General features: G+C 42.7%; 2 protein-coding genes across 5 annotated transcripts; one reads left to right on the plus strand and one right to left on the minus strand.

Moving 5' to 3' along the window:
* Window positions 1–896: 896 nt before the first annotated feature.
* On the plus strand, window positions 897–6,167 carry C12H6orf120 (chromosome 12 C6orf120 homolog). Of its 2 annotated transcripts, none has more exons than XM_022561318.2 (2): window positions 897–1,004; window positions 1,276–6,167. In XM_022561318.2, exon 2 carries the CDS (start codon window positions 1,320–1,322, stop codon window positions 1,872–1,874), a length of 555 nt encoding a protein of 184 aa, XP_022417026.1. In that variant the 5' UTR covers window positions 897–1,004; window positions 1,276–1,319; the 3' UTR covers window positions 1,875–6,167. The 2 variants fall into 2 exon arrangements, with proteins under 2 accessions (XP_022417026.1, XP_089778396.1); XM_089922270.1 differs by having other exon boundaries at window positions 1,001–1,078.
* On the minus strand, window positions 2,691–21,916 carry PHF10 (PHD finger protein 10). 3 transcript variants are annotated; one of them, XM_022561286.3, is made up of 12 exons: window positions 21,620–21,916; window positions 18,588–18,694; window positions 15,973–16,103; window positions 15,267–15,350; window positions 14,250–14,383; window positions 14,010–14,159; window positions 13,292–13,401; window positions 11,140–11,293; window positions 9,084–9,239; window positions 4,414–4,522; window positions 3,961–4,149; window positions 2,691–2,874 (listed from the first exon to the last, which is right to left on the minus strand). In XM_022561286.3, exons 1-12 carry the CDS (start codon window positions 21,899–21,901, stop codon window positions 2,789–2,791), a joined length of 1,692 nt encoding a protein of 563 aa, XP_022416994.2. In that variant the 5' UTR covers window positions 21,902–21,916; the 3' UTR covers window positions 2,691–2,788. The 3 variants fall into 3 exon arrangements, with proteins under 3 accessions (XP_022416994.2, XP_022417002.1, XP_022417011.1); XM_022561294.3 differs by having other exon boundaries at window positions 15,267–15,344; window positions 21,620–21,750; XM_022561303.3 differs by lacking the exon at window positions 21,620–21,916 and adding an exon at window positions 20,014–21,403.
* Window positions 21,917–23,876: the final 1,960 nt, after the last annotated feature.

Below are 23,876 nucleotides of genomic sequence, written 5' to 3' on the forward strand. Positions count from 1 at the left end.
GCCCCGGTTCAGTGGGTGTCACAGGTAACCAGATACTTCTTGCAGGAGGAAGTGTTGAGGTCCACTAGTGCCATCTCATCATCAACCCAAACCAGTAACTACCCACCTGGATACAATTTCTCCTAACTTCAGGCAAATCAACCCCCCCAAAATAATCAGCCTTAAGTCTGTCATGTCTCTTTTACATGCCCAAAGGTGACAGCAAATGTAACTATTCAATGCGGCAACAGACATATTCTTTCACCCAACACATGACAATCTCCTTAGCAACATGACCAACCCACATCTTGTAGCTACTTAGCAGAGTTCAGGTTCTGTAGAAAGGAGCACAAGGGTCACTGCCTGTTTTTAATATTTACACTCCACCTGTTTCCACAAAAGTGATCCATTAAGTTCTAAAATGAAACACAGGAATTGGAATCAACACGAAAGTGTGATACTAAAATGCACATAATCTTTCTTGGGAGAATCTTTTCCAATGGCCAACAGGCGTCCATTAACACCATATTCCAAATTAACAAAATAAATGCTGAATATGAATACAACTTCAGTCTGAAGCCTCTCTTAGGAGCATTTCGAGAAGTAACACAGTTAAGAGAAAGAGAGAACAGGTAACAGGCGCCCGGACAACGGTCCCTCGGGCGCACCTGTTTCTCACCTGGGATCCCTCTGGGACCTGACGCTGAACTCACCAAGTGGACGCGCAATCCAGGTGAGCACCCTGCGGCGTAGGGCCAGCGCCCCGCCCCCGTCGCCCTGGTTACGAGCCCCCGCACCTCGGCGCCCTCACCACCTCGCCATTCTCGCGAGAACCCGGAGTCTACGCACTACCTCATTTCCGGGCTTTGCCTCACTTCCGGGCGCCGGCCAACTACCGGCTTTCCTCACTTTCGGGCGCCGTGCCACCTCCGGACGCCTTATTTCCGGGCGCGCCTCACTTCCGGCTCCTCCGGCTCGGCCGCCCGGTCCTCATGCTCCCGGCGCGGCGCCTGCGGGGAGTGGAGGTGAGTCCAGGGGCGGATACCGGACCTGCCGCCCTTGCCCACCCCGGCGGACCCTCCGCCCGACCCCGCGCCCGGTGGGTCCCCGGCCCACTCCGCTCCTCTGCCCCTCCCGCCCCGCCTTCGCGCGCGTCCTCCTCCCCGCGGGTCCCCTCCCCGGGCCGGGGGCGGGGCGGGGGCAGCGCGGGGCGGGCCGCCGAGGTGGCCGGGACCCGCCCGCAGTCTGCGGCTCCGGACGCGCTCAGCGTGTCCTCCCGCTGTCGTGTGTCCGCAGGACAAGTCACAGATGAGGAAGGCACCGCACTAGGCGCCCCAGTTATGGCAGCTCCGTGGAAGAGCGCTCTGCTGCTGCTTCTGGCATCTCAGGCTGTCTCCTCGTTGAACGCCTCTGACGAGGAGGAAGTTCCAGAAGAATGGATCCTTCTGCACGTTGTTCAGGGTCAGATAGGAGCTGGGAATTACAGCTATTTGAGGTTAAATCATGAGGGAAAGATAGTTCTTAAGATGCAGAGCTTGAAAGGTGATGCGGACCTGTATGTATCCGATAGCACCCTGCACCCGAGCTTTGATGACTACGAGTTACAGTCTGTCACTTGTGGTCAGGACGTGGTTTTCATACCAGCGCACTTCCAGCGCCCCGTGGGAATAGGGATTTATGGACATCCGTCTCACCACGAGAGTGAATTTGAAATGAAAGTGTATTATGATACAACGATCGAACAGCACCCCTTTGGTGAGACTGCTTATTCAGACGGTACAGATACGAGTCGGAAGCAGGCTTATGCTCCAGAAGATGCATCTCAAGAAGAGGAATCTGTTCTTTGGACGATATTAATTAGTATTTTGAAATTGGTACTTGAAATTCTTTTCTGATTCTTTGAACGTACTGTGGAGCATAATACCCTTAATCTGCGAAGCTGAGTGCAGTTCTCTGTGAACCTAGCTACTTGTACCTGGTTGGAATTCTGGTTACCTTTCCTAGATGGGGGATGGAAAAATAAAGCCATACAGTTTTGTTACCTCAGTCACCCCAGAAGTATGAAAAGCATCAAGCACGATATTTATTTTCTTTCTGAACATCAAAATTCCTGTAAAAGGAGTGTGCATAATAAAATGTTTAAACCCCATTTTGATTAGTTTGTCAGGTGACTAAACATGATTGCAGTGCCTTATGAAGTTACAAAGTGTCAGCGTTGAAGAGTTAACTAAAAGCAAGTCTGAAATGTAATGATTTCTCCACACTTGCCTGAGCATGGACTAAAGTCCCATGCCTACACCCCAAGCAGGGACAGCACCTCCTGTCCAAACAGGATTTCCTGGTAGGCAGGTCCCAGTTAAAGACAGTTCTAAACCCACCTGCACCAAATCTCATCAGGTCATTTGTAATTTTATCATCTTGGGCTCCTATTAAAAGCCTTCCGTTATTAAATAACTTTGCTATGCTACCCATGGTAGACAAGAAAGGATATAGATTAGGAAAATTTCATGAAAATAATAGTAACTTTTAGGCTAACGGAGTAATAAAGTGTTTCAAATTAAGCTGCATGATATTACCACTGAATTTCTGGAAAGAGACAGAGTACCAAGATAAAGACCTTTTGGAAGATGGAACTATTCTTCTACCTGAAATTGGTTTCAAGGGTAAGAGTAGCTTATAACAAAATGAATGAACTTGCAGATTTTAAGCACACAGTTTCAGAAATCTTTTATTGGCATAAAAATGAGAATGTTGTAAATTGGCACCAAATACTTCATTTCAATGCACATTACAGTATTGGGGTCAAAAACTATCCCTCTTTGCTGTTTTTCCCCCTTCTGCCCACTTTCCTGGGTGTTGGGGGGGCTTGCTGACAACAGTCACAAATCCAGCGACCTAGGAGAAAAATTGTTAGTTAATACAGGATGAAATTTAACTTTTTAGGACTGAATTTTAAACCCAGTTAGCTCTCCTTCTTTAGCAACGGCTATTGATAATCCTCACTGGATTTCTGGTGGGACGGGCACTAACGAGTTCCTTAATTTAAGGAGAAAAATGCAAACTTCCCTTAAGGTAATCAGTGTCATCAATGCCCTGTGAAATGCACAGGGGGAGGGAAGGGGTCATGGGAGGAACTAAATAATGGTAGGGACCTTTAAACAGTTAAAATCCTTTCTGAAATTCAAACACTATCATACTCTAAGAGTTCAAGCATACAAATCCCAATATAAAACCTGTTACTGACTTTCGCTTATTTTCAGCCTGTGCTGCTCAGCGGCAGCTGTGCGCTCCTGGCATCCTCTCAAGTGCTGGTGTGCTGCACTCACACAGCACTGTAAAGTGTGTCAAGTATCTGAGGGCATTGTGATGAGCCCTACAACATACTTGATCTCAATCACTGAACAACTCTGAATAATTAAGTTGCTTGCGTCTCAACAAGTCCCAGGAAACCTAGGCATATATTTTATAAAGTATGAGACAGTGTCACCCATGCAAATAAGTTCTAAAGTTACACAATTATGTGTGTAATGTTTTAGTCCGATTACTGTGATTTATTCTTTGATTCTGTGTTCATTCTGAAGTTATCTGGAATTGTTATGCTGCCTCAATTTACAAAAATCTGGTTTAATATGTATAAAGGCATAGCATTTTGCTAAGTTTCTAAATGACTTATAAAATCAAGGCTTTGAAACAAATTGATGCTACTCCTTTAGCTATTTCAGTAGAACACTGGCTCAATCTATACACTGAGCTCTACTTCCAAAAGTTATAGGCAGTCTGATGTCTCACTTGTCCTTTAGTCAGCTTGTCTAAGGATGAAAAACAGGTGGACGTGATCACAGCTTTGGTCACTTCTTGTGAATAAAAGGATCTCCAGGCCCTTCAGGTGATTATGGTGTTTATGCAGCCTCAAAAAAAAAAAAAAAATGCTGGAAGAGTCCCTTCACTCAAAGATAACATTCCTTCTTTTTTAATCTTTACCTGATGGAATAGCACCAAGGCCCACACAAAAAGTATGATAACCTCTGTCACACACATCACAGAACATCATTTCTTCTTCATGGTGGGGTTGTCCACATATAATGCAAGTCTTACACTCCATACACTGCCATGGGTAGGTCTTAATCATAGAAACAAGCTCCATGGTCATATCCAGGCAAGAAGGATGGCCTAAACCAAAACCAGTATTAGTTGTATTTCACACAAGAATTTGTAACTTAATATGGCATAATAAAATGCTAGTTTGCTTGGACGTCTCAAGAATGGCTACAATGTTTAACTGCCAAAGAGGAATGAAAACACAAAGTCGAAAAAAATACATGGACTTTATATATTTGATGATTCTTTGGTTCAAGTCTAGCTGACAACTAAGAATCCCTAGTTTTCGAAGCAACAAATAGGGTGGTTAAAATGTGAAGACATGTCAATACTTACCACTGTTATCACACTGGGAGCAGTGTATAAGTGATTCAGCCTTCCCTTTCTTGTTGGACTCCTTACCCTTCAGACAAATTCCACATAGAGCATTTGGAATGACCTTTGGCTGGAAGGGTAGAAGAGGGCTATAAATTCATGCCAGAAGAACTTACTATGGGTTCAAAAGGAATTATCACTGTATTGCCTTATCTTTACTCTGGTTAACTTGCTAATGAGGACCTTTTTGAAGGACATAACCTGACATGAATCTGCCTTCAACATACAACAGCCTACAGACTAAAGCCTTAGATTTCATTTTTAAATTTTGTCAGTGGCATGATCTCATGTTAGGATTAGATATAGCATTCTACACTCCCTACATGCCCAGTAAGATCTGTATAATGAACTGGAAGGGAAGACTAATACATGTCAAACTGCACTATTAACTGAAAGAGAAAAATCCAAGTACTGAGTGACCATTACACGGAAGTTTTAGGCTTGTTCCCAAAGAGAAGACTCCATTGTAAGCAGCTTATATGCTCATTTTGTTTAAAAAACCTGATATTCTCCAAAGTTGTGAACCTAGATCTATAAAATCTAAGTTACAAAATCAATGTTTTAACATTTTTAATTGCAAGATGTCTCAGCATACAATCGTGCGCAAAAAAGGTTTGTGTGATTATTCCCTTTGCATATCTAATACATTAATAAAAGAGCCTATATTTAAGAGGAAAAGCATTCACTATGACAAAACATGAAAAAGTAGTTCTCAGACAGGCAAAATATGAAATTATCACTTAAAAGTATGCAGACACCCTATGTTTTAAGTACCATTCATTTTTCAGATTAAAAACAGGCACTATCCAATGAAGGCATCTGGGCTTTAAGAAAACACTTGGCAACACATGGAAAAGAACAAAGAAGAAGGTTCACTACACCTGAAATTGGGAGGGGAACGGGGACACTGGAAGATCACAGCCTTGACCGTAGTAACATGATATTCACTGGCTCCACATGAACATGGGGCAGTGGTAGGAAAGGAGAGCAAGCCGGGGCCAGGTAGGAAATGGGGGCCGGGGGCATGTTCACTCACTCACTCACTCATTCATTCATTCATTTATATAAAAACTGGGAGAAAAGGCATTTTAAATAGAAATATTGTATTTCTGTTTAATACAACCCAGCCAAATGCATCTTATGTTTCCCTTTCCTAAGTTACTGAACAAAAGAGGAGCCTAAACAAAATTCCAACTTTGCATATTGTATTATTCCAGCTTTGAAATGTCTCACTGCCACCTTCAAAACCTGCACAGCCTAATTTGTTCTTAATTCTTTAGGTTTTTTTAAATTTTTTAAATTATCTTTCTCTACAAAAGATGACAGAGGCATTCAAAAATAATTTTTGGCTTATTTATTTTAAAAAAGTCAACCTTATACATAAATATTAATAAAAACAATAACTCTAAACAATCACAAATGTCTCTACAAAATAATAAATATCATGGAAGTTAAAACATACATATAAAACTTTACTGTTGACTATTCTACATCTCCTGTATATCTTTATACCCTGCTCCCCAACAAAAGGATAGTGTCACATGCTCAAACCTCTTAAGTCTTGCAGTGTAGTTACCCTCTGTTGTTACTGCTACATTCTAAGCATAAAAGGTTCTCATTCTAAGAGAGAATGAAATGAAATGAAATGAAAATGGTTCTCATTCTAAGCATAAAAGGTTTCTCATACCTAAATAAAAAATAGCTAGGAAGTGCACTTCTATGATCCAAATTCTGGTTCAGTTATGATCAAATCTGTAACCGCCATAATATACAGCAGAAAGCTACCTATCAATCCACCAAAAAAAAGAAATATCTTTTGGTTATGGTACCTGCACTAAATGTAAAAGATACACTTATTTAATACTTATAGTTCAAGTTAGATACTGGCATACTAAGTACTTTAATATTTTTCAGTAAAGTCACGGAAGTAACCACACAGTATTGAAAACTAAATCAAGAACTCCTCATAGGAGATCCTTTACAAAAAATCAAAAAGAATAAAACACAAAGCTAGTCATTCACATTCTAGAGCAGTTCAAGTTCTACAATCATTAAAATATACATTGAACACCTATGATAAAAGGGATACCAAGAAAATTCTAGGTTTACTTCTAAGCTTAAAATCATAATGTTTTGTTAAACCACTTAAAATTTTTCTTACCCAATAGTCTTCATCTTGATGAAAAGAGGGAGAGACGGGTGGAGAGGGAGGGAGAGGGAGAGAGACAGAGAGAGAGACAGAGCTTTGCAGCATTTTCTATGATGATGCCACAGCTCAATATAAAAAAATACTTTGTTCACTCAAGCACTCTTGAGCTCTCTCAGAAGCCACACTGCTCACATCGAGGACTGTACACGTCGGGTACCAATCGCTGATTGGGAAGCTCGTCTCTCGGGCTTTGCAGTGGTGTGGAGGAAGGGAACAGTGTATGGAACTCTCTGAAGGTTAATAAACGGAACCCTCCATACATGTCTGATGGAGACAGTCCTACTTCGTAACAGCACAACATCAAAATTTCACTACTGACAAGAAAAAATAATCTCCCTAAGAGTTCTCAGCATCTCAAATAAAAGGCTCACGATACACTTATTTTCCTGCTTGAAAAACAACCAAAGATAGTGAGACTTTCATGTTAGCATTAATATAGTATAGATTTTAATTATATACTTTTAACATAGGCCTGAATCCTAATAATTATGCTGCAATTTCAGGTTAATGTAACCTAAACAATACTGTCCTACAAAATTAAGGGCAAGCACTAGTGAATCTTATTAAGCAAGACATCAAATACATTATAATTTTTCTTAACTCCCATATTTTAAAACATATTTATATATATGACCTTCAGCTTAAAGTACCCTAATATTTAGGCACATCTTGGCTTATTAATACTTTTCACAGAGAGGTTAACTTTTAATAAACATGTTCACATTAATGTATTGTCTAGATACTGGTTGTTCCAAACTTTGAAATCACTGAAACATTTTTAGGTACTAAAAATATTCACAGATTATAAAATGTGCATTCTGCGTATCAGACTCCCTTGAGTACTACCAATTTAGGTTAATCAATTCATTTCTTCTACCTTAAATCAATGATAGCATTGAATAGTTCTTCATTTTCAGCCTCTAAACATCTGTTTCAGTATTTTTTCTTTTTTAACCCATGATTAATCCAGGCTTACTTTCTGAAAGGTCTATGTAACACTGACAGTGTGCTTTGAGCCGCAACTCCCATTCCAAGCTCTTCCAGGACCAGAAGCACACTGTTAGCAAACACAGCAGGCTAACTTTCCAAAATTTAATCTCTGGAGTTCATTTGCTTTCAATTATTAAGCATTAATTTAAATCTTTAGTTTAAAACAATTAGATAATCTATGTATGTAAAACAAGGACAAAAATCACATGGCTGCAGCCTAGTGCAGCCGTCCTTGCTGAATGAAGCTGGGTTGAAAAAATATATACTTGAAAGCTGATGACGTAAAGGCATTTTCTAATTAAATATGGAATATGCTAATTTGTGAAGTTGCTTTTTTACTTCAGGAAAAGAAAGGCAATGGACTGTTAGCAGGGCTCTGCTTAGGCTAGGGACACTGGCCAGCGCCCACTTGAACCTGTGCTTCTGGATTATACACCACAACCCTGACCTGACATACACAAGTGTTCAGCAACTCCGCTCAGCAAAACTTTCTGATCAACTTACTCTAAAATGCTCCTTCAAAACACCTTCATAACCACATAACAAGCATACTGATACATACCAGGCTGAAAACTGTATATTTTACTGTTACCACTCAAAACATAAAACTTGCAGCTAATTCTACTCCTTTATGATACCCTTAAATCCCCATATGTGAATAAGGCTACTCATCTCTCACCCACCCTCTGAAGGGGGAGGGGCAGACGGAAGGAGGAACCGATAAAAATAACCCTATTGCTGACAGCATGCTACCTGACTCTGAGAATAACCGGATCAAAAAGTTAACAAGTTAACATCTAAGCCAAACCACCTGCTAGATAATGCGTAAATCCTTGTCACAGAACTGCACAGGCTACCTGCCAAGGTTAGGCTGAAAGCCACCACAATGTAGACCAGTTTTACTGTTTTCCACCAGAGGGTTAGCTCAACGTGGCCAGTGAGTGGACCCAAGAGTTCCTAGACTGAACCCAGATGGCTCTTAGTGAAAGGCACTGCAGAAATGCAGCCTGGCCTAAGGGGCTCCCTCCCCACTGCATGGCTCAGCGGGCCCAGCTTCACCAGTACCAGGGCGCTTTCAGCATCAGACCATGATGCTTTTTAGTCTGAGGAAACAAGTATAAAGTTCTGCCTATTAGATCACTCCTTAAAAACCCATACTTGCCTGGTTATTATTTAAAAGAACAAAAAAAGATTCTCTTATCAATTGTACATATACAGAAAACAGAAGCTAAACCGTAGCCAAAGTGATAGAAAAGCCACCAGGAAAATAAAGCAAAAAGGAAGGGAGGCTGACAGAGGGCACACACCACAGAAGAACAGCTAGTGAAGTGCAGCAGGCAGGAGCTCCACAACTTTGAAATTCAAAGTTAAAATATTTCAGGGAGAGAGGCTGGTCAGGAAGGAAGCTGAGTCAGGGGCTTTTTTCTTCTACCTTGTACCCAGGAACTGACTTGGACAGTACAGAACGTTTGGAAGCATCTTTTCGTGGAGGAGCAGCCTTGTCCCTGGACCTCTGTCTTCCCTGTAGAGGCTCCTCCTGGCCTTCAGGAAGGCCTTCCCCCTCAGACACGTTGCCAGAGGAGCTGTCCTGCAAGCCAAAGGCACAAACAGAGGTTCCTTGGAACTCATGCAGGTTCAAAAACTACAGAATATATCCAAGAAAAGTTTTAAAGTTCCATCAATTCAAAAATAAAAAGATAATTCTAATCTAAGAAAACATTTTCCAGTGTGAGACTGAAAGAAGTCATGGTAAGAATCATTTATCCATCTTACATTATAGCTAGTTCCATTTATATCAGCAAGTACCTTAATCGACTTTGTTTTCTGACCTAAGTCAACAGTAACAGAATTATCTACTTCAGCTATTATTACACGACACAGCTTCAACACCATTTTACCATGTCACAAGGGAGCATATTTGTTTCACACAAAAATATTCTTTAAAAAAGAAACTACTTTAACCAAGTGTGGGTATTTTTACTGAGTAATAAAGGTTGTTAAAGAAGTTCTTCAAGCCCACACCTGTAACTTCCTAATGTTAAACTAGGCAGAGGGCCAATATCGTCAAGTATTTACAACAGTATCAGACATATTGTACATGTTCAAAGTTTAGGAGTTCAATAATCACTTAATTCTTCATTTTTTAATTTCAAATTTTCTAATTAGAATAAAAATGTTACATTCATATAAATTATGAAAAGTATAAAAGAAAAGACCAAGTTATCCATAACCACCCTGGTAAATATCCTGAGACAACACCTGGGAACATGATGTATCTCTTTTCTAGTTACGTGTTTGTACAGATACCCAGATTCACACACTAACACACACACATCCTACCTGCATGTGTGCCCTCATTTTTTAAAACACAAACATGAAGCTGAATTACATTGTATGGGTGTGTGCATCTGCGTTTTAATATTTTTAAGTGTTATGTGCATTTCATCACATCATTCAATATTCTTTGAACTGCATTTCTACCATGTAAATGTAATATATAACCCACTGTGGACATGATATTTCTAATTTCTGCTATAGAAAATAACACTCCAATGGACATTTTTTCATTGGATTTTAAATTGTTACCATCTGATCAGGTTCTTCGGATAAATTCTATTAGTGTATTTGCCAAGTCAAATTCCATGGAAGTTAAAAATCTTGGTACAGACTGTGAAAACACTTTCCCAGAAAGCTGTATGAACCAACACTCCCACTAGCAGTGTAGGAGAGTGTCAACTTCATCACACCCTCGTCACAACACAGCACCCCTGTACCAACGTGACGGAAGAAAAGCAGTGTCGTCACTTTAGTATCTGAAGAGCATCTTTCTTTAATGCGATATGTATCAGTAAATATGTTTTAGAAGCTGTTAGTGACAAAGTGTAGTGCCCATTAATGCTAACACAACCCCACGTTCAGGTCGGCTAAAAAGATATAAAACGGCCAGCTGCTTAATATGCCATGCTAAATAAAAATCAAACCCCTGACTACTGTCTTCTTTGTTCTCCTTCAGTTCCACAGAGCACATCAACTTCCCGACTGTCCTGCAATTGCATTTTGCTACAAAAAAAAAAGTCATGCAGGAAAACCTAACTAACAGCACAACATGTTGGTAACCTTAACATTATCCTAGAAGAGGCCGAAGACTATTAATTAAGCAACAGGAACACAAGTTAATGTGCTCCCCCTAACCCAAGATGGTTAAGCATAAGATTGTAAACCAATGTCTAGTACCCTGCCTAACCTGCTCGTGAAAACCACAAAGGGGCAACTTTAAGGATAAAACTTACCAAAGGCCACACACCGATAGTCCGTATCAACACACACAATCAATAACTTTTCCTGATGGAAGCTTTTGGAACTTATATGCAACTGTCCTTTTTCAAAAAGAGGGTAGTGATACAAGTTCAATTTAACACTCCAGGAAAGCTATCAGCAAAAATTCAAAGGAAAAGGAGACACCTCCTACTGAAGATAAACGTTCTCACCGAAGTGCCTTTATTTTTCCGTTTCTCATCACCTCGACCATCTTCGGCATCATCTGAGTCACCATCGCTATCGAGAGCAGGGAGCTCAGGATCCAGGGGGGGCTCATAAAGCGCTGTGTTTAATGGCAGATACCGCAGTTCATCTGGCGAGTACCTATAGTTCAGAGAGAGGATTTTCAGTTTTCCTTTTTTTTTTTTGGCTGTGCCGCACGGCTTGCGGGATCTTAGTTCCCCAACCAGGGAGAGAACTGGTTCCATCCCGTGCCCATGCCCGTGCCCCCTGCAGTGGGAGCTCGGAGTCTTAACCACTGGACTGCCAGGGAAGTCCCCAGTTTTCCTTTATTGTTAAATATATATGGACTAATTTTGAACTACGATAATAGCCTTAATATTAACCACAAATACTTTTGAAAAATGATTAGAGGCAATAAATACTTTTTTCATTTTGGTACTCAAATAGGGACAAGGAATAAAAAAAAAGCCTAAACATTTTTTCACCAGTCTAATATAAAATGTATATTTGATTCTTGTTATCAAAAGATTATGTCTCTCTCCTTTACCCTCAACACCCTCCCCCCGCAAAAAATGTCAGCAGACAAGGACGAAACTGTGGCAATACAGAATCCTGCCTGAGCACCTCCACCCTCCCACTTTCCTGAGTCCTCACTGCCTGTGCACTGCTGCTGCTTCACCTGTAAAGCAGGTATGGTAACAAGTCCACCTCACAGAGTGAACGTGAGCATCAAATAAATTAACACAGGTAAGTCACAGCGGTGCACGGTACAAGATACTATTTAAGAAACAAAATTTCCAGCAACAAATTATTTTAAACCAATTTGTGAAGCATGTATTCTAACAAATGTAATCATCTAGGGATCAGCAACCCCTTCCCCAGGTCAGTCAGCACACGGCCCGCGGATGACGTCCGAGCCATCCCCACAGGATCGCACCAGGCGGCTATGATCTCGGAACCTCAGTAGGGAGAGGACACTGGATCAGCATCCCGCTCACCTAAGATGTCACACCAAAAAGCACAGGGGTTGGGACACAGGCCTATCACTCAATAATGTGCTTTGCCCAAAGTGAGAAAATGAAAATTTGCTGACCCATGATTTAAGTTTGACTTTCAAACAGTGTGATTGTATAGTCTATTTGTTTTTAATTTTATTTATTTATTTTGGCTGTGTCGGGTCTTTGTTGCTGCGCATGGGCTATCTCTAGTTGTGGCGAACGGGGGCTACTCTTCGTTGAGGTGCGCGGGCTTCTCATTGCTGTGGCTTCTCTTGTCGTGGAGCATGGGCTCTAGGCACATGGGCTTCAGTAGTTGTAGCACGCGGTCTCAGTAGTTGTGGCTCTTGGGCTCTAGAGTGCAGGCTTAGTAGTTGTGGCACATGGGCTTAGCTGCTCCACGGCATGTGGGATCTCCCCGGACCAGGGCTCGAACCCGTGCCCCCTGCATTGGCAGGCGGATTCTTAAGCACTGCACCACCATGGAAGCACGTATAGTCTATTTTAAATACTACTGTCTAAAGAATATTCTCTATCCTAGAAAGCATAAGGTTTTTTATGAAGTAAAAGCTGAGATTTTGACACAAGTGGCGCTGTGGGCCCTGTTTTCAGTTATATCCAGGTTGGAAAGGAGAGACAAGCAGTGTTCTTGCTACAGGAACGGAAGCAGTGGCAGGCCAGGGTAGCAGAAGCTCCCAGGTGGCCATGCCTCCCCACAGCCACTCTGTGCCTTCCTTCACACCCTCTACATCTGTGAAAATGCAGACGCCCAGGCAGAAGGTCTGGGGGTGTGCTTGAGAGTCTGCATTTCCAATAAGCTTCCACATGACACCAGCGATGCTGGGCCATGGACCATACTTTAAGGATGGCGGTCTGGAGAACCCCTGGCACCTGTCCACAGAAACACAAACAGGTGGGCAGTGAGATGGCACCCCAGGCTTTGTCAGCAGATGTTCAAGTTCTGTAGAGAGCATTCTTCACCACAGAACCATAGAAGATAGAAAAGACTGACACAAATCTTATACATCTTATGGTGATGCTTATAGAGCTAAAAACTTCTAGAAGACAAACACAAGGCTTTGAAGTCCCTCACCAACACTGATGTTAATGGTAAAAAAAAAAAAAACAAAAAACCACTAAGTACCTTTTGTAATATTCCTGGAACTGTCCAGGGATGAGGGCCACTGGGTAAGAACTGACCTTGGTTCTCTCCGTCGGCAACACTTTGTACTTCCCTTGAGGCACCTGGATAACCTGGTTTAACACAAAGAGAAAGACACACCGGACTCCATGCGAAGAATCAAGGCTTTAGGAAAACAGCTCCCTCTTGCTCTCTACCGTGTTTCTCCCCGCAAAAGCTAAAAATATAAGAGACATTAGGAGCTATGACCTAAGGGGGTTGGTATTCCTAGTTCTAGTGAGTTCGTCTGGCTGTTTACCGTGGCCATCATTTCTGAGGAAAGGCAGTGTGTCTGCTCACCACTTAAGGGCTACTTATGAAACCTCTGGAGCTCAACGTCCTCATCTATGAAACGGAAATTATAAGTTTTAACCTCATGTGGTAGGGGTGAGAAGTACGTGAACTACTATGGAAGTCTCTTATACCTACCCCTGGGACACACAAGGATGCTATGCAGCTACTAGACTCCTTCAGTAGCATGCCAACCAAAAAGCAAGAGACATATCACACACACGCAGAGAAGTGAAGCAAACAGTATCAGGCACATTAAAAACGACAGCTTCGGTTCTGGGCAAGAAAAGGACATACTGCTGGTACAAAACATTACGGTAAAGGTGTTCAGTAGCCTACGGTAACAAGCAATTAGCGAGGTTCAGGGATGAATAAATGTAAGAGATCCTACATGTGTCTGTAAGTCAAAATAAGCTCTTCTTTCTTCCATACGTTCCCGGTTTAAGTTGCTGTTAAATTCAGCTGCTTTTTTGGCAGCTTTCTTAATGTACTCAGGCACTTTGCTGGCTTCAACTTTCTGAGTATTCTGTTGTTGCATTTGCTGAAATAAAAATATTACAGTTGGAAGTCACATCTAACTTTATAAAACGTCATTCTCCCAAACCAACATGGTGGTTACCTAGATACTTACAGAATATTCTTTATAGTGATCTGTAATTCGTTGGCGCTCTTTTTCTTGAAGAATGACAGAATATTCAGCATGCTTGGCTGGATATTCTTTTATCATTAAATCAATTACTTCATCACTGCGCAATGCTGTTAAGCCTATTTCAGACCAAAGAAAAGGTAAAGAAGCTTTTTCAAGGCTAAGTGAACATACCACTTTGCAAAATTTGCTTTTCCTTCAAACTACTCTACATTTAAGAAGTTTTCCAATAGTCAAAGCAAAATAGTTTAATACATTCAAAAATAATAAAAAATAATACTCATAATACAAAGTCAAACAATTAAAAAGAAATAGATTACCAAAGCTGCAAAGGCAAATAAATCAATTTTTCAACCAAAACTTTTTTAAGATTCTACATACTACATATAAACATATATCCCTTTACTAGAAACAATTGCTAAATAATGACGCACACTAACCACTGGCAATCAACATGGAACACTAGATGAGAAAAAGACTTTTTCAATATACTTCAGTTCTTAGTCTTCAAATTCGATATACTAGAAATATTATAGAGTCAATTCAAATTTCACCAAAAGCATCAGCACACACACATAAATCACAAAGGCAACTTCTGAAACTCATGGTATCAGATTATACCAACTGCTGAGATGAACTCCCATGGTTTTATATTAAAAAGTTGCCTTAATATATTTATGAAGGGAAAATTACAAATAAAGCAGGGAGATAACTATACATAACTAAAAATTGAGCAAAATTTGCCTTTTAAGAGACGAGGACCAATACTTTTAAAAAGTACTGTACAAATTTTGCACACAAAACATACACACACTTTGACACTTCTGTTAAAGTTATTAGAAAATGATATTGTTATAAAACATCATTCTCTTCTGTATTTTAACAACAATCAAAAATGAAGTTAACAGTTTAGCATTTAAATAATTCAATCTATTTATTAATTCTGTAAAATATTTTGGGAAAGAGAATAAATACTCATCCGGCCTCATTAATGTTCATTACCTAGAGTGCACTGTGTTTCTGTAATGACATTCAGCTCTCTCAGGTACAGTTTCTCCTTATGAGACAAATCTCGTCGCTCTAAATCTCCAAAAAAAAAAAAAGAATAAAAGACTATCAAAAATAGTCTTTTGCATTTGTAAAACTTTTAAAAGCTTAAAAACCTTTAAAAAATGTTTAAAGTTAAAATCTTCATGGATTTAAAAAAGTATTCCCTGTTACATATTCCAAATATTATTAAAAGACTACACAAAAAAGCTTACAAATTTAAAAAAATGAAAGTTAAAATAAAACTGAAAACAGAGTAATCCAAAGCCAGAAGGTAAGACAAATAACTGTATTAAACTAGCTGGTGAAACACAGCCTCTCCAAGTTCAGATATAGCTGATGTAGCTACCTCGATCCCTAAGGCCAAGAAGCAGCAGTCAAGAAACAAAGCCCTTAGTTCATTCATGTGGCTACAAAATGATTTCTCCCTAAAGTTTTTCCAGGAAATTCATCTTCCTCATTTTGCTTGTATATCAGTTTACAAGACACAAGAGAGATGCTGAACGAATGAAAGCTGCAAATAAAAATCAGCCAGCAGAAGAATATAAAACACGTTATAAACAATCCGTACTCAAGTATTCAGCACTTGACAACGTATCAACAAGAATTACTATTAGTTAAAAGCTAGATTTAATCTGTTATATAAACTAAGACTTAATACCTGGATATTTCCGTTTAAAGGAGGTCACACCCAAATATTCACTGACTTGTTCCTGAAGCATATAGTATTCTCCTGTTTCATCAGGCGGCCATTTGTACTCTATCAAATTTTCTGCTGGATAGTAGCTAAAGCTAAGCACAGAAATATATATTATGCCTTAAATGTAGCTTTTATAACACTTTAATCATTTTTGTTTTAAAGGATATTCATTTTTAAACATTTTTGAGAATCTATTTTAAGGATTTGGAAAAACTATTTTAATTATTTAAATTCTCAGTCTTCTATGATTTTGTAACACAAAGAAGTTCTTATGATTTCATGTGCATCAATGAAATTACAAAAGAGGTAGAGATAAAAGAAACAACCACCTGGAATACCAAAGCAAAAAATTACACTGGAGGACTTCCCTGGTGGCACAGTGGATAAGAATCCGCCTGCCAATGCAGGGGACACAGGTTCGATCCCTGGCCTGGAAAGATCTCTTCCCACATGCCGTGGAACAACTAAGCCCATGAGCCACAACTACTGAACCTGCGCTCTAGAGCCCATGAGCCATAACTACTGAGCCCACATGCTGCAACTACTGAAGCCCGCATGCCTAGAGCCCATGCTCTGCAACAAGAGAAGCCACCGCAATGAGAAGCCTGTGCACCGCAACAAAGAGTAGTCCCCACTCACTGCAACTAGAGAAAGCCCACGCACAGCAACAAAGACCCAACGCAGCCAAAAATAAATGAATGTTTTTTTAAAAAATGTACACTGGACATGACATTTTCCACATATCACAAAGAACAAAGTCTCACAACTGTCAGGAACAAAGGCAACGTTTTTTAGCTTTTGCAAATCGGGGTAGTGATACCAGTTCTGAATTCTTTCTCATGGGCTTAGCACCCACAGCCACTATTTCATGCACCCAAAGGATAAAGTAATCAACTGTTTCCCATCTTCTGTTCAGTGAGTCACAAACAGCAGAGAAAGCAGAACTCTAAAAACCCATTTCTCAATAAATAACTGAACTATAAAGCACACAGACTCCACATACCCAGTGCACTACAGATCAATCCCCAATCCCCAATCCTGAATAGTAAAGACTACAGATGTCTGGACCTGGACCAATTCAACCTCTAAATTTCATCAGTGGATAATACAGGCAGAATATAACACCATTTTATGCATCCATCCAATTAAAAGTAACAGGCAAAAGAACAGTTTTCTCAAAAGTGGTGCTAGGAATTTGGACAACCAAATGCAAAAGTATGAAATTGAACCTTTACCTCATATCACACAGAAAAATTAATTTAAAAATGGATGGACGACCTAAATGTAAGAACTAAAACTAGAAAACTTGAAGAAAACATAGGGGTAAATCTTCATGATCTCAGATTTAGCAATGGATTCTAGATATGAATCCACTGCTAAATCTGAGCAGTGGATTCATAGCATGAACAACAAAAGAAAGAGTAAATAATTTGGACTTGAGCAAAATTAAAGATTCTGTGTATCAAGACACTATCAACAGAGTGAAAAGTCAACCCACAGAATGGGAGAAAACATCTGCGAATCATATGTCTGATAAGAATGTCTAAACAACAACAACAACAAAACATTTTAAAATGGGCAGAAAACTTGGACAGACATTTCTCCAAAGATATACAAATGGCCAATAAGCACATGAAAAGACGCTCAATTTGACTGGTCATTATGGAAATTCAAATCAAAATCACATCAAGATTCCACTTCACACCTTTTAGAATGGCTGTTATCAAAAAAAAAAAAAAAGGAAATACAACAAGCTGGTAAGGATGTGAAGAAGTCAGAAACTTTGTACATTGCTGGTGGGAATATAAAATGGTGCATCCACTGTGGAAAACAGTTTGGCAGCTCCTCAAAAAGTTAGACATAGAATTGCCATGTGACCCACCTGTTCCATTCCTAGGTATATACCCAAAGAAGTCTGAACAAGTATATTTATACACCAATGTTCAAGGCAGCATTATCCACACCAGCCAAAATGTGGAAACAACCCAGTGTCCATCAACAGATAAAGAGAGAAACATAACATAGAGAATAATTATAGCAATGGAGTATAAATTCAGCCTTAAAGAGGAAGGAAATTCTAGCACAAGCTACAACATGAATGAACTTTGAAGAAATTATGCTAAGCAAATTAAGCCAGACACAAAAAGACAAACACTGTATGATTCTATTTACATGAGGTACCTAGAATAGGCAAATTCGTAATGACAGAAAGTAGAATGGTGGCCGCCAGGGGCTGGGGATACGCGAAATGGGAATTTTATTATGTAAAAGTTTTGGAAATGGATGGTGGTGATAGTTACACAACACTGTGAATGTAATTTATGCCACTGAATTATGCACTTAAAAATAGTTAAAATGGTGAGTTTAAGTGTATTTTACCACAATAAAAAAATTTCTTTTTAAATTGCACTAAGTAGCAAAAAGCAACTTTGCTCTCACGTTGTAAAACACAATAAAAACATTCTACAATCTTTAATAATTCCCTTTGCCAGGGCTGGGGGATAGGGAGCAGGGAGCTAATGCAGAGAAAAGACACGTACCACAAAAAACATTATTAAGCAATAAAATGACAGTACCCAAGATCCTGACTGGAAGTGTCACAGCTCCTAGAGCTATCTCCTGAGCCCATTCGCCTCCTTTTGGATGGTTGGGTCCCATCATTTGAATTATCTTCATTATCATCCTAAACATTTAAAAGATTCAAAAGATAACAAGACAAATAAATAAGGAAAGATTAATTATGTATCCTCCCAGACTTGCTAGAAGGCTCAACTTAAAGGCTTTCTAAGGACTATACAAATGTTAACTTCCTACTATAATTAATGAGGGACAAGAATCTGGAATGGGCAAGACCTGGGAAAAACTAAAAACTAATCTTCAATACAAATCAAAGTAAGAAAATTTTCAATAAACTTGTAAGTCTAAATCTACTTTTGCTTTCTTACCAAGAGGTTAAAATGCCTCCTGCTTTAGAGAAACACATAAAATTGCTGCAATACTCTGAAATTAAAGCAAATCCTCCTACCCTAGCTAGGATAAAAAAGTACAGATCATGTAGTGTTGAACTCAACTTATAGCTGGTTTATTGGACTATTCTAACTGGCTACTTTAGGTACTTATATCCCTGTGAAAAGGGGACACAAAAGGACTAAAAACAGATGATCAATCCCGTTAATTTTTTTCTTACATTGCAAATATTTAGCAAAAAATATACCCTAATAAGAGTCATCAATCTATATAACACCACACAATACCTCCCAAAAAGGAGAGGCTTAAAAAAAATTTTAAGCGACATCTTCCACTACGTGACAATATGAAGGGCTGTTAAGTTAGACCGTTTCATTAAGGCAATGAATGATGTTATCAAGTGTCAGGAAATTAATTTAATCGCATATTAGTTAAGACTTTAAAAAATAGATTAAAAAATAAAATCAAGGTAATGTAGCTTCCTAAGACAATACAATTTTGTTAAATACCACGGTTCTAAGAATACAGATGTAGTAAGTATGTTGGTCAAGCATGCCAAAGCTGGACTGCCTGGAATCTTACTGGGCACTGCCCTTCACGGGCTGAGTGGTTATCCTCTGTGATCAGCTCCTTATCTGTAAAACTGGGACCCTAATACTGCTTCCAATACTTGGCTAATGTAGGGATTAAATGAGTTAATACATGAGCAAGGCCTAGCGGACAATTAAGTGCCCAGTAAAAGTTAGTTAATATGATTATGATGATATGATTATAAAGTATTAAAAGGCTCCACATGGGCTTCCCTGGTAGCGCAGTGGTTGAGAGTCTGCCTGCCGATGCAGGGGACGCGGGTTCGTGCCCCGGTCCGGGAGGATCCCACATGCCGCAGAGCGGCTGGGCCCATGAGCCATGGCTGCTGAGCCTGCGCGTACGGAGCCTGTGCTCCGCAACGGGAGAGGCCGCAACAGTGAGAGGCCCGCGTACCGCAAAAAAAAAAAAATCTCCACCTGTTAGGAATTTACTCAGATTCTTTACCAAATAGCAAACAACGGGGAATATTCTCCTCTTCAGTTCTTACAAAATAAGCATTCAATTGAAGAGCTCCGTATACTCCTATAAAGAAAAGCAACCAGGTAGGAGATGGAGAACAGTCTAAACCCATTCTCCAAAAACTTACACATAACAGTAATTCTCCCAAGTGAAACATTTCATATTCAATAAGCATTCGAGTATCATTTATATTTTACTTGCTTCTGAGCACTTTAAGGATTTTAATATCCATTGAAGCACATCTCCCTTGGCTAAAAAATTTAGACACTCAAAAAGGGACAAAAAGTTAAAAATGCGAAGTCCTCAGAAAAGCTGAAACCACAATTTCACAAGCAGTGTTTGAATTCACTATTATAAATTCTAGGCAAATGTGCTATAACATAAGGTGAACATTGGAGAGGTCAAACAGCAATATATACCTCCTAATATTATGATGGAATACAATTAAGTTGAAAGAACTTCGCTTGCAACCTCGATATTGACCCAGAAGTCCTAAGCTTTAAGGCTGCCGAAATCTCCGATATCAGCTATCTGCATTTCAGAGGCACAGGCGGCTCCCACCTTGGGATTAAACCCGTTTCCGGGGGTCCCACACTTGCTTCAGACACGCTCCTGCAGCTGGGCCTGGACTCGGTGGGGGGGGGGGCCCGCCGCACGCAGGCCAGGCCTCAGGTTCTGCGAGCACAGCTGTGCGGAGACCCACCGCCTGGCCGCTGTCACCGGTCGGGGCACCTGAGGGCCCTCGTGCACAGAGGACCGCACAGGAGGGGCTCCTGGCATGGGCAGCCTCGCCAGGGGACCGAAGAATCGTCCCTATGCCAACGCTGACCCCGGATCAGCGAAGACAAGGGTCCTCGGGGTTCCGGTTCCCATCACGTTGCAATTCCAACTTTTCACTTACAACTGAAATACTGGGGCTGTACAACTCATCGCTCCATTGCAACCTTCTGTCACAAACTAGTAAACTAACTTTGAAAACAAAATGTTTTAATGCACGACATCCTACCGCTCATGTCGATTCCTCTCCACTCCTCTCGGACTTTAAAACACCAAGTCCGTTTTACTTCCTTAAAACAGTGCAAACTACAAAACTTGAAAACAAAAAAGTCGGCCTGAAAATAACAGAACGGTTATTTGTTCTCAAACCAAGTTCACTAATTGGCTGGCTTGTTTTTCCACTTGAACACATTTCTGTTTTTTAGGAAGAGCTCAAATATTTCAGAAAGGTACTCCTCAAATGAAGAAGCTTTTAAACACATACAGTATCCCAGGCTACCGTGAAGAAAACTCTCTCCGTTTCTGAGGAAAGTTTTATTTCTACGCGGAGCAGAAAGTCCCCCGGGGGACGTGCTCAGAAGCTCCTTCGGCGCAGAAACCGCCAAAAAGACTTCGGAACGAGGCCGACTCGCCCCCGGACCCGCGCGGGGCTCCGCGACTGTGCCAGGGCTCGGTGGGCAGGACGGGCCAGCCCGACGCCGGGTCCCCGCCGCCCCCTCACGGCCTCCTCACGGCCGCCACCCCCGCCCCCGGGGCCGCCCCCAGGTCCCCGGCCCCGGGCCCGAGGCGCCGCCGCCGGTCCGCCGCTCCTCACCTTCGGGGACTGCGCTCCGGGGGTGGCCGGGTCGCTGTCGCACGGCCGCGGGGACAGCTCAGCCCCGGGGCCGCCCGCCGCCGCCATCAGCCCGAGCGCCCCGCGCCGCCGCCTCCGCCGCCGCCGCCGCCTCGTCCCGGCCGCCGCCGCCGCCGCCGCCGCCGCCGCCGCAGCGCGGGCCGCCCGCCGCCCGGGCCCCGCCCCCTCCGCCCGCCCGCCGCCCGGGGGCCGGCCCCTGCCTCCACGCGCCCCGCGGCCCGCCAGCGCCGCCGCCACCGCCATGGCCGCCGCCAGCGCGCCGCCCGCCGCCGCCGCCGCCGAGGACGCCGCCCGCCGAGCCCGCCGCCGTGCGCGCCCGCTGGGCCCTCTGCTCCCTCGGCCGCCGCCGCCGCCCGCCGCGCCCGCTGCCGCCGCCGCCGCCCCCCGGCCGCTGCCCTCGGCACCGCGCGGCCCTAGCCCGCCGCTACCCCGCCTACCGGCCGCCGCAGCCCGGCGCGCTCCGCGGCCCCACCTCCCGCCGCTCCCCTCAGCCCCCAGCCCCGCCCCGGCCCGCCGCCCTGGGCGCGCTCGCCGCCGCCCCCTGCCCGCCGCCCCCGGCCCAGCCCCTCACACGTCAGCCCTCTCCTCCCACCTCGCCCCGCCCGGGGCTCCCTGCCCCTCCCCCTCCTCCTCCATCCCGAGGGTCCCTCCCCGCCCCTCCCTCCCAGGTGTCCGCGCCCCTGTCCCCACCCCCTCCCTCCCGGGGCTCCCCTCCCCTCCCTCCCCTCCCCTCCCCTCCCCTCCCCCTCCTCCTCCTTCCTGAGGGTCCCCGCCCCCTTCTTCTCCCTACAGGGGTCCCTCTCCCGCCTCTGCCCTCCCCTCCCTCCCGGGGTCCTCGCCGCCCCGCCCCCTCCTCCTCCTCCTCCTCCTTCCGGAGTCTTCACCACCCCCATCCTCTCCCTCCTGGGGGTCCTCTCCTTTCCGGGCGTCCCCTCCCTCTCGGGGGTCCCTCCCCAACCCCCCTTCCCGGGGGCCTCGTCGCGGTGGACTGTGGGGGCCCTGCCTCATCTCCCGGTGTTCCCGGTTCCCAGTCGCTGCCCGTCGTCCGCCTTTGTTCTCTGCTCGCGGCCTCGAGCTGTCTGGGGCTCCTGAACCACCTGCCATGGAATGTGTACTTTCCAAAGACATCCTCAGCTTGCTTTCATTTGAAAAGTTTATCCACATTCACCTCAGTGCGTGCGGAAATCATAAAACTTACAAGTTCACGTTCGACTTCGTTGGGATGTAGCTGCTGCAGCAGCTCCCACCCAAGACGGGAGAGCGAGCCTGCGGAGAGGGAGGACAGCGCTTCCGCAGCGGAACATTTGGGGAGTATACTGACCTCCGCTGGATTCTGCCTCGCTTTTTCTGGCTGCATAGCCTTAGCCGATCATTTATTGAATCTTCAGGGTTGTTGTAAAGTGCGTACAATGGTAGACCCATAAAAGTCACCAAGAAAGAAACCTATTTTATTTGAACTGAATTTATTATTAATCCGAGTTCTTAGGCTTCACCTGGTCACTTTTGGACTTCACCAAAAATTAAAAGAAGAAAACAAAGTAACTGAACCTTAAAAGAACACGAGAGACAGCTGTGTTAAGATGACAATGGTATATGACCCAGCAATCCCACTACTGGGCATATACCCTGAGAAAACCATAATTCAAAAAGAGTCAGGTACCACAATGTTCATTGCAGCTCTATTTACAATAGCCAGGAGATAGAGGCAACCTAAGTGTCCATCGACAGATGAATGGATAAAGAAGATGTGGCACATATATACAATGGAATATTACTCAGCCATAAAAAGAAACGAAATTGAGCTATTTGTAATGAGGTGGATGGACCTAGAGTCTGTCATACAGAGTGAAGTAAGTCAGAAAGAGAAAGACAAATACCGTATGCTAACACATATATATGGAATTTAAGAAAAAAAAATGTAATGAAGAACCTAGGAGTAAGATGGGAATAAAGACACAGACCTACTAGAGAATGGACTTGAGGATATGGGGAGGGGGAAGGGTAAGCTGTGACAAAGTGAGAGAGTGGCATGGACATATATTCATTACCAAACGTAAAATAGATAGCTAGTGGGAAGCAGCCGCATAGCACAGGGATATCAGCTCGGTGCTTTGTGACCACCTAGAGGGGTGGGATGGGGGGGGGGAGACGCAAGAGGGAAGAGATATGGGAACATATGTATATGTATAACTGATTCACTTTGTTATAAAGCAGAAAC

The sequence above is a fragment of the Delphinapterus leucas genome, chromosome 12 (assembly GCF_059928025.1).
Source record: "Delphinapterus leucas isolate spDelLeu-1000000601 "Yukka" chromosome 12, BTC_Dleu_Yukka2, whole genome shotgun sequence".
Classification (NCBI taxonomy): Eukaryota; Metazoa; Chordata; class Mammalia; order Artiodactyla; family Monodontidae; genus Delphinapterus; species Delphinapterus leucas.